This window comes from Moesziomyces antarcticus (assembly GCF_000747765.1).
Source record: "Moesziomyces antarcticus DNA, scaffold: scaffold_v10067, strain JCM 10317, whole genome shotgun sequence".
Taxonomy (NCBI): domain Eukaryota; kingdom Fungi; phylum Basidiomycota; class Ustilaginomycetes; order Ustilaginales; family Ustilaginaceae; genus Moesziomyces; species Moesziomyces antarcticus.
This window is the reverse complement of record NW_014638943.1, coordinates 1-14,365: the sequence shown is the minus strand read 5'-3', so window position 1 is coordinate 14,365 and position 14,365 is coordinate 1. Positions and strand designations below refer to the sequence as shown.

The 14,365-nt window shown below is 61.9% G+C and overlaps 8 protein-coding genes across 8 annotated transcripts; 4 read left to right on the top strand and 4 right to left on the bottom strand.

Moving 5' to 3' along the window:
- Nucleotides 1–449: 449 nt before the first annotated feature.
- PAN0_067d6568 (p23 chaperone protein wos2) lies at nt 450–1,088 on the top strand (the record flags this gene model as incomplete). The annotated part of the gene is made up of 1 exon (XM_014797999.1): nt 450–1,088. The coding sequence occupies one exon, from the start codon at nt 450–452 to the stop codon at nt 1,086–1,088; it is 639 nt and encodes a 212-aa protein (XP_014653485.1).
- Nucleotides 1,089–1,220: 132 nt separating this feature from the next.
- PAN0_067c6567 (diacylglycerol acyltransferase) lies at nt 1,221–2,613 on the bottom strand (the record flags this gene model as incomplete). The annotated part of the gene is made up of 4 exons (XM_014797998.1): nt 1,221–1,287; nt 1,380–1,470; nt 1,550–2,352; nt 2,453–2,613. The coding sequence occupies 4 exons, from the start codon at nt 2,611–2,613 to the stop codon at nt 1,221–1,223; spliced, it is 1,122 nt and encodes a 373-aa protein (XP_014653484.1).
- A 410-nt stretch (nt 2,614–3,023) lies between these two features.
- On the top strand, nt 3,024–6,623 carry PAN0_067d6566 (p-loop containing nucleoside triphosphate hydrolase protein; the record flags this gene model as incomplete). Its single annotated transcript, XM_014797997.1, has 1 exon — nt 3,024–6,623. The coding sequence occupies one exon, from the start codon at nt 3,024–3,026 to the stop codon at nt 6,621–6,623; it is 3,600 nt and encodes a 1,199-aa protein (XP_014653483.1).
- Nucleotides 6,624–6,906: 283 nt separating this feature from the next.
- Nucleotides 6,907–8,355, top strand: PAN0_067d6565 (FAD dependent oxidoreductase; the record flags this gene model as incomplete). The annotated part of the gene is made up of 1 exon (XM_014797996.1): nt 6,907–8,355. The coding sequence occupies one exon, from the start codon at nt 6,907–6,909 to the stop codon at nt 8,353–8,355; it is 1,449 nt and encodes a 482-aa protein (XP_014653482.1).
- A 53-nt stretch (nt 8,356–8,408) lies between these two features.
- PAN0_067c6564 (HCP-like protein) lies at nt 8,409–10,955 on the bottom strand (the record flags this gene model as incomplete). The annotated part of the gene is made up of 1 exon (XM_014797995.1): nt 8,409–10,955. One exon carries the CDS (start codon nt 10,953–10,955, stop codon nt 8,409–8,411), a length of 2,547 nt encoding a protein of 848 aa, XP_014653481.1.
- Nucleotides 10,956–11,370: 415 nt separating this feature from the next.
- On the top strand, nt 11,371–12,402 carry PAN0_067d6563 (uncharacterized protein; the record flags this gene model as incomplete). Its single annotated transcript, XM_014797994.1, has 1 exon — nt 11,371–12,402. One exon carries the CDS (start codon nt 11,371–11,373, stop codon nt 12,400–12,402), a length of 1,032 nt encoding a protein of 343 aa, XP_014653480.1.
- A 76-nt stretch (nt 12,403–12,478) lies between these two features.
- On the bottom strand, nt 12,479–13,100 carry PAN0_067c6562 (NADH2 dehydrogenase; the record flags this gene model as incomplete). The annotated part of the gene is made up of 2 exons (XM_014797993.1): nt 12,479–12,584; nt 12,676–13,100. The coding sequence occupies 2 exons, from the start codon at nt 13,098–13,100 to the stop codon at nt 12,479–12,481; spliced, it is 531 nt and encodes a 176-aa protein (XP_014653479.1).
- A 356-nt stretch (nt 13,101–13,456) lies between these two features.
- On the bottom strand, nt 13,457–14,200 carry PAN0_067c6561 (uncharacterized protein; the record flags this gene model as incomplete). Its single annotated transcript, XM_014797992.1, has 1 exon — nt 13,457–14,200. The coding sequence occupies one exon, from the start codon at nt 14,198–14,200 to the stop codon at nt 13,457–13,459; it is 744 nt and encodes a 247-aa protein (XP_014653478.1).
- Between the last annotated feature and the right edge of the window lie 165 nt (nt 14,201–14,365).

Sequence of the window (14,365 nt, the reverse complement as noted above, 5' to 3'; positions counted from 1 at the left end):
GCAGCCTTGGTGGGCTTGGCCGGTGCGGCCTTCTTTGCGCCGCCGGTGGTGGCGGTGGAAGTCTTCTTGGGCGGCATGGTCGGGTTGGGAATGCGATGGAGGGGCAGAGGCAAGGCGGCGGCAGCCAGTATGAGAGCGGCTGCTGCTCCACACCAAATTTGGGCGCCGAGGAAAAAAGTGAAGATTCCAGAGGCGAGGAATTTTTGGACCGCAGAAGAGACCCTTTTTGGGCGGCTTCTTCTTTTCGCACGAGATGTCCGCATTTCGGCGCCACCAGTGTTAGAGTGAATGCGGCGCTTGATCGAAGCAGCTGGAACACACGCGCCACTTGGGACCTGGGAATGGAAGGAATCTCGCCGAAAGGGCGCGTCTGTGCGTTGTGTGGATGTGGAAAAAGTGGAGTTGCTCCTTCCTTCTCGACACCATCACACACCTTTATCTCGCCAACCATGTCGACTGTAGTTCCCGAGATCCTGTGGGCCCAGCGCTCGTCTGCTGACGAGCCCGAGAAGAACGTGGTGATGCTCACCATCAACGTGCCCAACCTCCCTGCGCCACCCGCAACCAAGTTCGAGCTCACCTCGAGCGGGTTCAGCTTCCACGCCAAGACGGGAGACGAGTCCAAGGGCATCCCCAACAAGGAGTACGACTTCAAGCTCGACTTTTTTGACGAGATCGATGTGGATGCTTCCAAGACCTCGCTCACTTCCAAGAGCCTCTACGCCGTGCTGCGCAAGAAGACCGCGCAGGAGGAATACTGGCCCCGCCTCACCAAGGAGAAGGTGCGCCTGCACAACGTCAAGACCGACTTCGACAAGTGGGTCGATGAGGACGAGCAGGATTCTGCCGATGCCGGCCCGGATATGTCCGACATGTCCGGAATGGGTGCTGGGGGCATGATGGATCCTTCAATGATGGGCATGGGAGGTGCTGGCGGATTGGATTTGCAGGCGATGATGTCTCAGATGGGCGGTATGGGCGGTATGGGCGGTATGGGTGGCGGCATGCCAAGCTTCGGTGCTGAAGATGACGACGACGAAGAGGCAGACGATGATATCGAATCGCCGGCGGTGCAAGAGGCAAAGTAAGATCGCGCGCGCCCCAGCCCCCGATGTAAGCCCACACGTTGTATTAAAATGCCAAAATTAAGACCGCGCCCACCAAGCGTTCAGGTTTGATTTCATATGCGGCAGCGAGTTTGAGGCCCGGGAATCAAGGGGTCAGGCTACGATGGTGAGCTCCTTGGTGCGGTTGGCAGCATAGGCGTCCTTCCACGTCTCCCAGATGCTGTGTTTGCCACGACCCAAACGTCGTGCGTGTGTCAGTGGGGTTGCACTTCGGCCGTGGTGGCAATGCGATGCGGCGCTGCGGCTACTTACTTCATGAGCTCTTCGATGTATCGCGTCTGCACCTCTTCGATCTCTTCCTTGGTCGGGTTGGGGTTCTGTTTGACATGCACCGGTTTGCCCACTGTCCAAAAGTCGCCATGCCCGAAGGTCAGTTCTCTCTGCGTGGCGCGCGGGGTTTCTGGGTGACGACGACGACTTACCAACGCTGACGATGGGATGGCGATAGGGCATCAAGCCGATGCTGTAGTTGAACAGGCCTCTGCCGTGGAAGAAGGGGAGGGTGAAGCCAAAGAGCGACTGAAACCGCTTCTGGAGCGCATAGATCTTGGTGCCCTCTTCGTTGGAGAGCTGTTCGTACACGTCGTTTTCGCCAAACGAGAACACGGGCACCAGGTCGGCGCCGTTGCGAATGGCGATCTTGATGAATCCAAGCCGTCTCCGGAGGGTGAGATCGGCGGTGCCGGGATGGGCGGCCAACGACTCGCTGGCGCCGCCGACGACGATGGCGATGGCGCTGCCCTTGCCCTTGCGCAAGATGGCCTCGCAGCTGCGCTTGGACACGCTGCATAGACCCATGGCCATGATGCAGTCGCGGAAGAGCGGGATGGTAAAGTTGGTGGCGAGCGTGAGCAGGTGCGGCGTAATGCCGGGAAAGCTTTCCGGGAATTCGGTGGCGTCCGTGCCGAGATTGGCGACCGCAGCCACGCCGAGGATGCCGTGCGGATGGTAGCCAAAGATGTACGGCCGGTCCGCGGGCAGGTTGGTCGTCTTGATCATCGAGATGGGAAAGTACTCGGCAAAGTAGCGGAAGACGGGCAGCTTGCGCACCCACGAGAAGCGACGCCCGCCATTCTCGGGCGCATCGTCGATAAAGTTGATCCAGATCAGATAGGGTATCAGGATCGGCCATGCGTAGGGTATCGACAGCAGCAGAAAGAAGATGCTCAAGCAGATCGGCAGCAGCAGCGCCCAGAACAGCACGCCCGCCGTCTGCAGCCGCCGGCTGCGCGGAATCGAGAGCGGCGCGAATCTGCAAGCCATCACCCCAAATGAGAGTCAGCCGTTGCCTTTTGTCTGCGCGGAAGTATGGTTATTCAACTCACCGAATGACGTCCTGCTTGTTGATGGCATCGCTGCTGCGCTTCTTGTCGGTAGCAGCAGCATCGGCGGGTGTCTTTTCGTCGGCGTTGAGCGGGCGATCGTCGACGTCGTGAGCCTGGGCACGCTGGCCGGCGGTTTCGGAGGCAGGATGGCGCGGCCACATTTCGGACGGCAGCCGATGGAAGCCAGAGGTGATCGCAGTGAGATGGCGGTAGAGCTCAGCGTTGACGAAGCGTGAGGAAAGCCTCCCAAAGGCTGCTGTCGGAGCCCAACCGAAAGCGGATAGCAGGGCGTTACGCGCAGCAGCCGTGCATGCAGCCAAGCGCTCTCAACTCAAGCGCCACTCCCGAAATCACCGCCGTTGGCTCGTGCTCTTTCACACCGCCGCCGCAACATTTTAGACACAGATCTCGCTCTTCGCAAATCGGCCGTGATGGCAGCCCCGATCGTGGAGTGGGCCGACTTCCGAGACGCGGCGGTGGATTTTCGCAGCTCGCCTGGTTCAGGGTTCGCACCGGCTGCTGCTGCTGCGCCAAGTTGCATTCCACCACCACCACCACCGCTCTTATAATCATGGCGCCAAAGAAAGCGTCAGCAGAGGACGAGCTATACCAGCTCGAGCTGCTCTCCCTCACCGGCAAGATCGCCACCGAGCTGCTCAACCACACCGGCATCAACGACCGCGTCCTCGCCGAGTTCATCCTCTCCCTCCACGACTCGGCCACCTCGGTCGCAGACTTCAAGGCAAAACTCTCCGAGGTCGGCGCAGACTTTCCTGACGCATTTGTCGCCAACCTCGACCGCCTCATCCTCCGCCTCCACCCCAAGCACAAGAAAGCCGCGGCCAAGCCATCCACCAACGCCCAAGCAGGCTCTTCGTCGCCCAGCGCAAAGGGTAAGCAAAAGGCAACACACGATGACGAGGAGAGACAGCGCAAGGCTCGCATGTTCCCCGGCCTCGTCATCAAGGACCAGGACTGGCAGCCGTCCCAGGAGAAGGAGAAAGGAAAGGGTCACGCAGCTGTAGACGAGTTCATGAAGGAGTTCGAGGACCTGGCCTCCGCAAAGTCGGGCAACACCACAAAACGTAGCGCCCCAGAATCATCTCGAGAATCTTCAACGCGTGCAGAATACGACAGAACAGACCATTCATCCCGGCGTGGACGTGATGAGCGTCCACCACCGCACCTCTCGCGGCCCCCATCAGATGACAGGCCTCAGCTGTACAAGATTTACGACGGCAAGGTCAGCAACATGCGGGACTTTGGCGCCTTTGTCAGCCTGGAAGGTTTGCGCGGCCGCTTCGAAGGTATGGTCCACATCGGCTCCATCGCCGTCGGCACGCGCGTCAATCACCCCTCGGACCTCCTCTCCCGAGGCCAGAAGGTCAAGGTCAAGGTCATGTCGGTCGTGGGCGACCGTATCGGCCTTTCCATTAAAGACGTCGACCAGGCCACCGGTCGCGACCTCACCCCACACCTCCGCATCAAGAGCGAGGCAGAGATGGCCGAAGAACGCGAACGCGTCGCAGCACGCTCCGCCAGCGGCGCCAACAGCGCTCCGCTCGGAGGCGCCAGAGGCGCCAACGGCAACGGTGCCGGCAGCGGCGTTGCAGTCAAGGAAGACGGCCGTGGCCGCAGCATCAAACGTCTCACCAGCCCAGAACGCTGGGAGCTGCGTCAGCTCATCGCCAGTGGCGTCGCCAAGGCCAGCGACTATCCCGAGCTCATGGAAGAAGACCTGCGCACGCCCAACACCCAACCGGGCGCCGACTCGGACGACGAAGAGATCGACATCGAGGTCAACGAAAAGGAGGCGCCCTTCCTCAAAGGCCAGACGAGCGCCTCGCTCGAAATGTCGCCCGTTAAGATCGTCAAGGCTCCCGACGGAACGCTCAACCGTGCCGCTGTTGCCGGTGCATCGCTCGCAAAGGAGCGCAGGGAGCTGCGCAAGCAGGAGGCCGAAGAGGAGGCGGATGCCGAGGCCGCCGACATGACTTCCGGATGGCTCGACCCCATGGCGCAGCAGGGCGATCGCATGTTCGCCCAGGACCGCAGGGGCAACATTCTCGGCCAAAAGGCGCAGGACCAGCCCGCGTGGAAGAAGGAGACGTTCAACAAGGCCACCACCTTTGGCCGCATCACCAGCCTCTCGATGCAGGAACAGCGCCAGAGCCTGCCCATCTTTAAGCTGCGCCAGCAGCTGGTGCAGGCGATCCGCGACAATCAGGTGCTCATCGTCGTCGGCGACACGGGCTCGGGCAAGACGACGCAGATGACGCAGTACCTCGCCGAGGAGGGCTTTGCCGACCGCGGCAAGATCGGATGCACGCAGCCCAGGCGTGTGGCGGCGGTGAGTGTGGCCAAGCGCGTCGCCGAGGAGGTCGGTTGCAGGGTGGGCCAGGAGGTGGGCTACACCATCCGATTCGAAGACTGCACCAGCCCCGAGACCAAGATCAAGTACATGACCGACGGCATGCTGCAGCGAGAGTGTCTGGTGGATCCGGACGTGTCCAACTACTCGGTGATCATGCTGGACGAGGCGCACGAGCGCACCATCGCCACCGATGTGCTGTTCGGCCTGCTCAAGAAGGCGCTCAAGCGTCGGCCGGATCTCAAGCTCATCGTCACGTCGGCCACGCTCGATGCGGAAAAGTTCTCGACCTACTTTTTCGGCTGCCCCATCTTCACCATCCCCGGCCGCACGTATCCGGTGGAGATCCTGTACACCAAGGAGCCCGAGCCGGACTACCTGGATGCGGCGCTCATCACGGTAATGCAGATCCATCTGTCGGAGCCGACGGGCGATATCTTGGTTTTCCTGACGGGCCAGGAGGAGATCGACACCAGCTGCGAGATTCTGTTCGAGCGCATGAAGGCGTTGGGACCGAGCGTGCCGGAGCTCATCATTCTGCCCGTGTACTCGGCGCTGCCGAGCGAGATGCAGACCAAGATCTTTGAGCCGACGCCGGCGGGATCGCGCAAGGTGATCCTCGCCACCAACATTGCCGAGACGAGCATCACGATCGACGGCATCTACTATGTGGTCGATCCGGGATTCGTCAAGCAGAACGCGTACGATCCGCGGTTGGGCATGGACTCGCTGGTGGTGACGCCGATCTCGCAGGCGCAGGCGCGTCAGCGTGCGGGTCGTGCGGGGCGCACGGGACCGGGCAAGTGCTACAGGCTGTACACCGAGGCGGCGTATCGGAACGAAATGCTGCCCAATTCGATCCCAGACATCCAGCGACAGAATCTGGCGTCGACGATCCTGGCGCTCAAGGCGATGGGCGTCAACGACCTGGTGAATTTTGACTTTATGGATCCGCCGCCTGCGCAGACGCTGCTGACGGCGCTCGAGTCGCTGTATGCGCTGAGTGCGCTCGACGACGAAGGGCTGCTGACGCGGCTGGGACGCAAGATGGCCGACTTTCCGATGGAGCCGATGATGTCCAAGATGCTGATTGCGTCGGTGGATCTGGGGTGTAGCGAGGAGATGCTGTCGATCGTGGCGATGCTGTCGGTGCAAAACGTCTTCTACCGGCCAAAGGATAAGCAGACGCAGGCGGACGCCAAGAAGGCCAAGTTCTTCCAGCCCGAGGGCGACCATCTGACGCTGCTCAGCGTGTACAATGGCTGGGCGGCGAGCAAGTTCAGCATGGCGTGGTGCATGGATAACTTTGTGCAGGGACGCTCGTTGCGGCGTGCGCAGGAGGTGCGCAAGCAGCTGGTGGGCATCATGGATCGGTACAGCCACGACATTGTCTCGTGCGGCAAGAACTACAACCGCGTACGCAAGGCGATTTGCTCGGGCTACTTTCGCAATGCGGCAAAGAAGGATCCGCAGGAAGGATACAAGTCGCTTGCCGAGTCGGGAGGGACCGTGTACATCCATCCGAGCTCGGCGCTGTTCAACCGCGCACCCGAGTACTGTGTGTACCACGAGGTGGTGCTCACTACGCGCGAGTACATGCGCGAGGTGACCGCCATCGAACCCAAGTGGCTCGTCGAGGTCGCGCCGCGCTTCTTTAGGCCGGCGGATGCGATGAACATCTCGAAGAGGAAGAGGCAGGAGAAGATCGCGCCGCTGTTCGACAGGTTTGCGAAACATCAGGACGAGTGGAGACTCAGCAAGGTCAAGCGCGTGGGTAAGAGCTCGCAGACGTTTGGATAGCCAGTCTTGTCGTCGGAATGGTCATATCCTATCGTCCGATGTTTGCAGATCGTCTTTTGTGTTGGTTGGGTGGGTTGTGCGTGTGGGCTGGGGTAAGATTCGGCGAATTGGACGGAGGTGGGGTCGGTGAATTTCCACAGAGTTGGACCGAGGCTTTTTGCTGATTCGCTGTCCTTCGATAAGCTGCCCCCACCTCTTTTGCCCCGACAGGTCCCCCCACTTCACTTTGAACTCGAGTCATGCACTCATCCTTCTCAACCATCACATCACTTTCTGCCAAAAGATGGATTCGTACGACTACGTGATTGTGGGTGCCGGCGTCAACGGGACGTCGATTGCGACCTCGTTGGCCTCGCACGGCTTCCGCGTCGCCGTACTCGACCGATCCTCCGACGGCTTTGTTGCGCCCGATGGCGCATCGCACGACCTCAACAAGATCGTACGTGCCGACTACACGGATGCGAACTTTTGCACGCTGGCCAAGGAGGCGATTGCAAGGTGGCGTTCGAGCCCGGTGCTGAGCAGGTTCTACCACGAGGTGGGGGTGCTCTTCCGCTCGTCGGCGACGGGCGACGTGTGGGGCAAGGAGGGAAGTGCAGAGGAGTACGTCCACAACGGTATCAAGCATGCAGCGCTCGAAAGCGATATGCATCTAGAGGTTTTTCCCGCCGAAGAAAAGGTGCGAGCATTTAAGCTCAACAACGATGCTCAGGTGGAGGAGATCCTGGGAAAGGCAGAGGGATTGAAGGGGGACGGGTTGAAGGGGATGGGGAGGGTGCAGACGGGCTACTTTAATCCACGCGCGGGGTGGGCCGAGGCGAACAACGCCACGAGAGCGCTGCTTGCACATGCGGTCAAGCTTGGGGTTACGGTGTATCCGGACAGCAGCGTCGCTTCTTTCCTCTACGAAGCGGGCGAGGTGGTGGGAGTCAAGACGGCGGATGGACGGGTGGTTCGCGGCGACAACGTGGTGCTTGCTGCGGGAGCATGGACGCAGAAGCTGCTCACCACGCTGCTCCCCGGTGTGGGAGAGGCATGGATGACGCGTCCGAGTGCGCAGTGCGTGGCGGTGGTGCGTCTAACCCGCGCCGAGGCGCTGCAGCTCAAGGCAACGCCGGTGGTGATCAACTTTGCCACGGGATTCTACCAGTTTGAACCGACCCCGACCGCCGACGATGACGAGTGGCATCTCAAGATCGCCATCCACTCCAACGGATTCCTCCACCCCTCACCCCCCTCCACCTTCACGGGGACATTCCCGGCGTTTAGCTGCACGGACAGCACCGAGCAAGATGCCTTCGGGATGGCCGCCTGCAGCATGCCCGAAAACCAGCTCGAGATCATGCTGGAGGAGCTGAGGCAGACGTGGCCGCACCTCGCGCAGCGCGAACGTGTCGTGTGTACCCGCGTCTGCTGGTATTCCGACACGCTCGACGAAAACTGGATCATCGACAGCCTAGCCAACCACCCTGCGAAACCAAAGGGCACCGACAAGGTGTGGGTGGTCAGTGGAGATAGCGGACACGCATTCAAGTTCCTCCCCATCATCGGCGACGTCTTCCTCGCCGCCAAACGCCTCGTCCCCAACACGAGGCAGCTCGACTTGAGCCGGTTTACCTTCAACCACCATGCACGCACCCACGCCGACAAAAACGCCGGCCGCGCTGTTCAGTCCGCCGACAGCAACCGTGCCCACTCTACGCCGCTCGCCAACGCCCGCGCGCGTCTCTAGAAATCCCTTTGTTGTGCGAGAGGGTGTTTGGCAATGCAATGCGATTGAGTGCTTCACATGACGGTACATTCGGACTCGGCGTCCTTGCGCGTGGGGCGCGCGCCCTTGGCTGCGCTGCCCTTGAGCTTCTTGAGTTCGGTGAGGCGCTGCATGGCGCGCTTGTTGCCCTGCGCCGCTGCGCGCATATACCACCGCTTGGCCTCGTCCAGATTCGCATTCACGCCGATGCCCACTTCCGAGTAGTAGCCCACGGCGTACTCGGCCTTGGGGATGCCCTTGCTGGCTGCGCGGCGCGCCCACAGGTACGCCTCGGAGTCGCTCTGCTTCAACACGCCCTCCGATCCCGTCAAGTACCAGCCCGAAAGTGCGAGTTCCGACTCGCCATCCCCCCTGCCCGCGGCTTTGGTGTACCAGGCGATACTGCGGCGCGGATCCACCGGGCACGTCAGGTGGCCGTACTCGTACGCCGAACCGAGCTTGAACTGCGACGGTGCATACCCGAGCTGGGCGGCGTGCGTGAAGAGCTCGCGCGCATACGCCTCGTCGTGAAGCACCACCGAGTTGGTCGACTTTTCGTGCAGCAGCCCGAGCTCGTGCAGCGCGTGCGGGTTGTCCTCGTCCGCCTGGGCTGCGGCGCGCTTGAGCCACACGATCGCCTCGCGCACATTGCGCGGCTGCCCCAGCATGCCGTTGAGCAACACCATGCCCAGCTTGTACATGCCCGCCGTATCCCCCAGTGCAGATGCCTTGCGGTAGAACAGCACCGCCCGGTGGTGGTCCCGGCGCGTACCTGCGCCCACCTCGTTGCAAACCGCAGTACGATAGGTGGCAGCCGGGTGGTTCTGCTTGCTCGCCTGCACGTACAGATTGTACGCCTTCTCGTGGTCCACCTGCAGCCCCAGACTGCCGTTGCCAAAACAGTTGGCGAGGAAGAACTGCGCCTCGGCATACGGCGGCTTTCCCAACCCCATGCCTGTGGTGGCGAGCCGCTTGATGAGCTTGAGGCTCTCCGAGAGCAGCGTGTCGCGGTACTTGCGCTGCTGCTTGGGGCCGTCCGCCGGATCGTGCACCTTCTTGGCCGCCTCGATGAGGTACTTTGCGTATGCGAACTGCGCCTCCGGATCAGGATCGCCCTTCATGCGCTGGCGGTACTCGGCAACGAACGACTTGTTGAACGGAAGCGTCTGCTGCGGCGCAGTGGCCTCCTTGGACTTGCGGCGCGGATTGCTCGCCAGCCCGCCGAGCGACGCACTCGTGCCGGACATCATCGACATCTGTGTCCCCTGCCGCGTGAGCATGCTCGGTCGCCCCGCACCGCCACCACCCAGCGGCATCATGCCCGCCGCCGCCGCCGCCGCCGCTGCCGCTGCTGATGCCGAGTACGGATCCGCGCCAGGCGGGAAGCCGGGCGCAGCACCCTCGGGAAAGCCCAGATATCCGGACGCCGCAGCGAAGTACGGGTTGGAGTCGTACGCTCCGGATGCAGCGCCTGCAGGCGGGAAGTGTGCAGGCGGCGCACCGCCAGCGGCGAAAGCGTAGCCCGCCGAGGCGTGCAGCGGCTGTGGCTGGAAGCCGGGATAGCCACCGGCGCCAGCGCCCGCATGCGAGGCGCCACCGCTGCCATAGTACGCCGCAGCCGCCATGGGGTCCCAGTTCATCTGACCCGCGTCGGTGCTCGCGCCCGCGCCCGAGGCGTACTGCGAGCCGTGGTGCTGGCTCGAGTGGTCGTTGTGCGAGGGGCCGGACGCGGCGAGGTTGGCGTTGGGATCGAGGTCGGCAGCCGCCTGGTCGACCTGGTCCGCGATGGCGGCGAGCGAGTTTTCGGGATGCACCTCTGCGGCGGACTGGTGGATCTCCTGGTTGGCGTACATGGCGTTGGCACGCACCGATGCGGCGCTCGCAGCGCCCTTGCCAGCCGCGGCGTCGGAGGTGGAGGCGGCCGCAGCAGTGTATGCGGGCGACCTTGCGCGCTGTGGGCCGAGCTTGGGGGTGCCGTAGAGGTTCATTCCGTTGAAGGCGTCGCCGAGGTCGTCTGCGAGCGGCGGGGCGCGTACGGAGGGGTCGGGCACGGCGGGGCCCAGAGCGGGCATCGAGATGTTGGACTGGGCGTACATGCTGGACGAGATGGCGGGGGCTGGAGCAGCAAAGTAGGCGTGGTGGGAGGCTGGATTCAGCGCTGCCGACTGTGCGTGTTCCGGGTAGTTGGAGCTGGTCTGGCGGTTGGGACGAAACGCGGGCGTGGGAGGCGACGGGTGCGGATGCTGGTGATACTGCTGGTGGTGGTAGTGCTGGTACTGATTTGGGTATGCTTGATGATGATGCTGTTGCTGTTGCTGTTGCTGGTTTGGCTGGTTTGTGTTGGTGGCGGATGAGTAGTACGACTGCGATCCCGACGAACCGACGCTGCCACCTGCGCGCGTGAGAGAAGCGGACGCCGAGGAGGAGGTAGTGGTTGCGGTGGCGGACGAGTTGGAGTGGTGCAAGTGTGGCTGCTGGTGCTGGTAGTGGTTTTGCGAAGCTGCGCCCGAGTCGACGTAGTCGTAGTTGGATGCGTACGCCGCCGAGAGCGACTCGTGCGAGTCTGCGGAGGGCATTGCCATGGCTGCCGAGGCTGCGGCGCACGGGGATGTGCGACAGGGGGTGTTTGCGCGCAGAGGAGAAGATGACTAGATGGGTTGCGTCGACATTGGTCCGCAGGTGTGGTGGGTGTGTTGCTGCAGCTTGTGAGTGGGAGTGCACGATGCAAGATGCACGGATGAGGACGAGGAGGAGGACGAGGACGAGGATCGGTGTTGGCAGCCCCCAACGCAGCGCCGCGCATTCGCTCACTTTCTCGGCCCAAACGAACCCGAAAAGGAGCCAAAAACGCGCGCCGCTCCTTTTTTCATGAAAAGCTGTAAGCCTCTGTAGATCTGACATTTTTGCCCTTTTTGAACAACCCCGGCCTGACCGCCGCTTCTTCTCACCTCACTGCCTCCACTGCCCTTTACACTACTCGGCCACTTTCCCTTCGGCATGGCATCGACACGCGGCCACCTGCTGGCGCCGGAGCAGCTCGCCTCGGTAGCCTCTGCGATCGAGCTGGTGTCGGCCATGTGGTCCGGCACGGACGAGCTCGAGATGAGTGCGGCCGACGAGCGCACGGTGCAGCTGCTCGCCGACTACCTGCAGCTCGGGCTGGACGAGCTTGCGACGCCTCGGGCGCAGCACATCAAGGACAGCATCGGGGATGCGGTGGTGCTGGCGCTCAAGGTGGGCGTGAGGTCCGAGCAGAGTCTGGTGGAGAGGAGGGTAAGCGTGAATGTAGAGTTCCGTCTGCGCGCGCAGGGGTGGAGCATGTGGACGAGCACCAAGGAGGCGCCATCGTGGCTGGATCGAGATGCGATAGACCGTGTCAATGCGATACTGTCGACCCCAACCGCGCAAGAAATGGAGGAGGAGGAGGAGGAGGAGGAGGAGGAAGAGGATGTAGTGGCGAGTATCCTGACTAGGGTGGAGGAGGTTTCCGAGTTTCTGCTCAGCATACCCTCTGCAACCGAAGCCGAGCAAGAAGAGGTCAAGGAGGAGCCAGAGTCGACGCACGTCCGACGCACGTGGTACTACCTGCCCTCGCTCTCGACCAAGTCGAAACGCGACGATATCTGCACACTCGCCTCGACGTCGACGCCTCGCCTCACGGGATTCCTGCTGGCGGGCAAGCCGGGACTGATCGTGATCGAGCATCCGCTCTCCACACCTTCGCCCACCGAAGCCGAATCGCAAGCAGCATCCTCGGCGCTCGATGCATTCTGGAGCACCATCAAGCGCGAGTCGTGGAGCGACATTCCCTCGTCGCACAAAAAGATCTCGCAGCGTCTGGTGGAGCCCACCACTCGGCGCGCGTTTAGCAGCTTCGACGACGTGACCGAGTGGCCCGAGCTCGAACGCGCCGCCGAAAGAGGCCGACGCAGCGACCTGAGCAAACTCATCCGCTGGCTCGATGCCAAAGGCATAGCCGGCACCCAGTGCCTCGAAAGCGTCCTAGGCGTCGGCAGTTGGGACGCCTGAACTTGGGCTGCCAATACGAAATAGAAAAAGGGCTCAACACAGTGTAGAATTCGAGAACAAGTGTGTGTAAAGAGGTTTAGTTCTTGCTGGGACCGTGGTCTTCTCCGCCCTCGCCGGCTTCTTCAGCCATGGAAAAGTACGACCACTGTCCGGGAGCAGGCGGGTGCTCGAGCGGCTCCCAACTGTCGAAAGCGCCACAAAATCAAACCAGAGGAAGCCCAATTGTCAGCGGGACGTCATGATCTGGAGCTACTTTGCGAGGTCGATACTCACGCCTTCCAGTCGACCATTTTCGCTGCGAGCTTGTACTCTGCCTGCGCCTGTTCGAGCACCTGTTCGAGCTGGCCGGCATCGATCTGGGCCTCTGCCTGTTCGTAGATCTTCTCGAGCTGTTCGGGCTGCGACCTGACCTTGTCCGCGTCTCGCTTGGCGTTGAGCACGACGTCGAGTCTGTGTTGGGTGAGCGCGATGGTGGCCTGTCTGTACACCGACGCCTCGGGCATCGACTTGAGCACGTGCAGCGTCTGCGTGTAGCGCGACTCGAGCTGCTCCAGCGGCGACTTGGCCACCTCGACACCCGTGATGTTGGTCGACTTCTTCAGGCGCGCTGCGAACGGTGTGGCAGGTGCGTGCGACGCAGAGGGCGATGCGCGGCGCACCAGTGTGCGTGCAATCAGGGCGGTGCGTGTGGCGTGCATCGTGATCGTGTGTGTGGTGGTGGTGGTGGAAGTGAGGATTGGTAATCCAAAGGCCAAGGTTGAGATCGCTGTTCGGCTCCGCACCAATCGCGCCCTAAATCGTGATCGCCTTTTTGTGAATTGTTTCATGAGGCGATGTAACATAATGAAGAAATCCCGACTCAGCATCTACACCTCCTCACCTGGCCCCCAAACGAACGACGTATGCCACTTCTGGGGACACACTCGGATGCTGTTGGTCATCCACATGGCAACGCAAGCAGAACGCTGGAGGAATAATAATCATATGTACACACTGCGCAGATATACAAACAGAATCCAACGAACAGAATCCACCTCGCAGCTGAGTGGGGAGATCAGAAGTCTCCACCGCCAAAGTCGTCGCCGCCGCCGCCAAAGTCGTCCTGGGCGCCGTCCTGGTATCCGTCCTGGTAAGCGTCGTTCATCTGGTTCGAGATCAATGCACCGCCGAGCATGCCGGCACCGAGACCGAGCGCGGCACCTCCGGCCATGCCCATGCCGCCTCCTCCGCCGCCGCCGAACCTGCGACCGCCCATGCCGCCCATGGGACCACCGGCCATCATGGGCTGTTGCTGGTACATGGGTTGCTGCTGGTATCCGCCGTATGGCTGTTGACCGTACTGCGGCTGACCGTATTGCTGTTGAGGATAAGGCTGCTGGCCGTAGCCACGGTTGTCGGGAGGCCCACCGGGTGGAGGAGCATACCCGCCTGCAGCTGGAGTGCTCGACTTGTTTTCGTCATTCGGGTGGACCCAGATGGACCGTGGCGGAGTGGCGCGCGTGTCGACGTAGAAGTAGCGCGAGTAGTTCGAGTCCCACTGCTTCACCCATCCGTCCGGCAACGGCCGATCGTCGTCCTTGGGCTTCTCTCCACCCTGCGGCTGAGGAGATGCAGCAGCAGGATAGCCAGACGACTGCTGAGGCGGACCTTGGTTGTACCCGCCACCCCCGTAGTGCTGCTGCTGCTGATGCTGGTAGGGGGGTTGCTGACCGTAGCCACCTCCACCGCCGTACTGCTGCGAGGGGGGTCGACCCGAGTTGCCGCCGACTTTGCTTGCGAGTTTGTCCAATAGACCCATGTCAAGCGAAGAGTGAAGAGAGTGTGTGTGTGTGATTTAGGGGAAAGAGGGTGGATGGTGGTGTGTGGACAAGGTGGCCACGTTGATGGATGCCAGAGGGGCCCATCCGAAAAAGGCTTGGCATCGCATCGCATCGCATCGCATCGCATCGCATCGCATCGCATC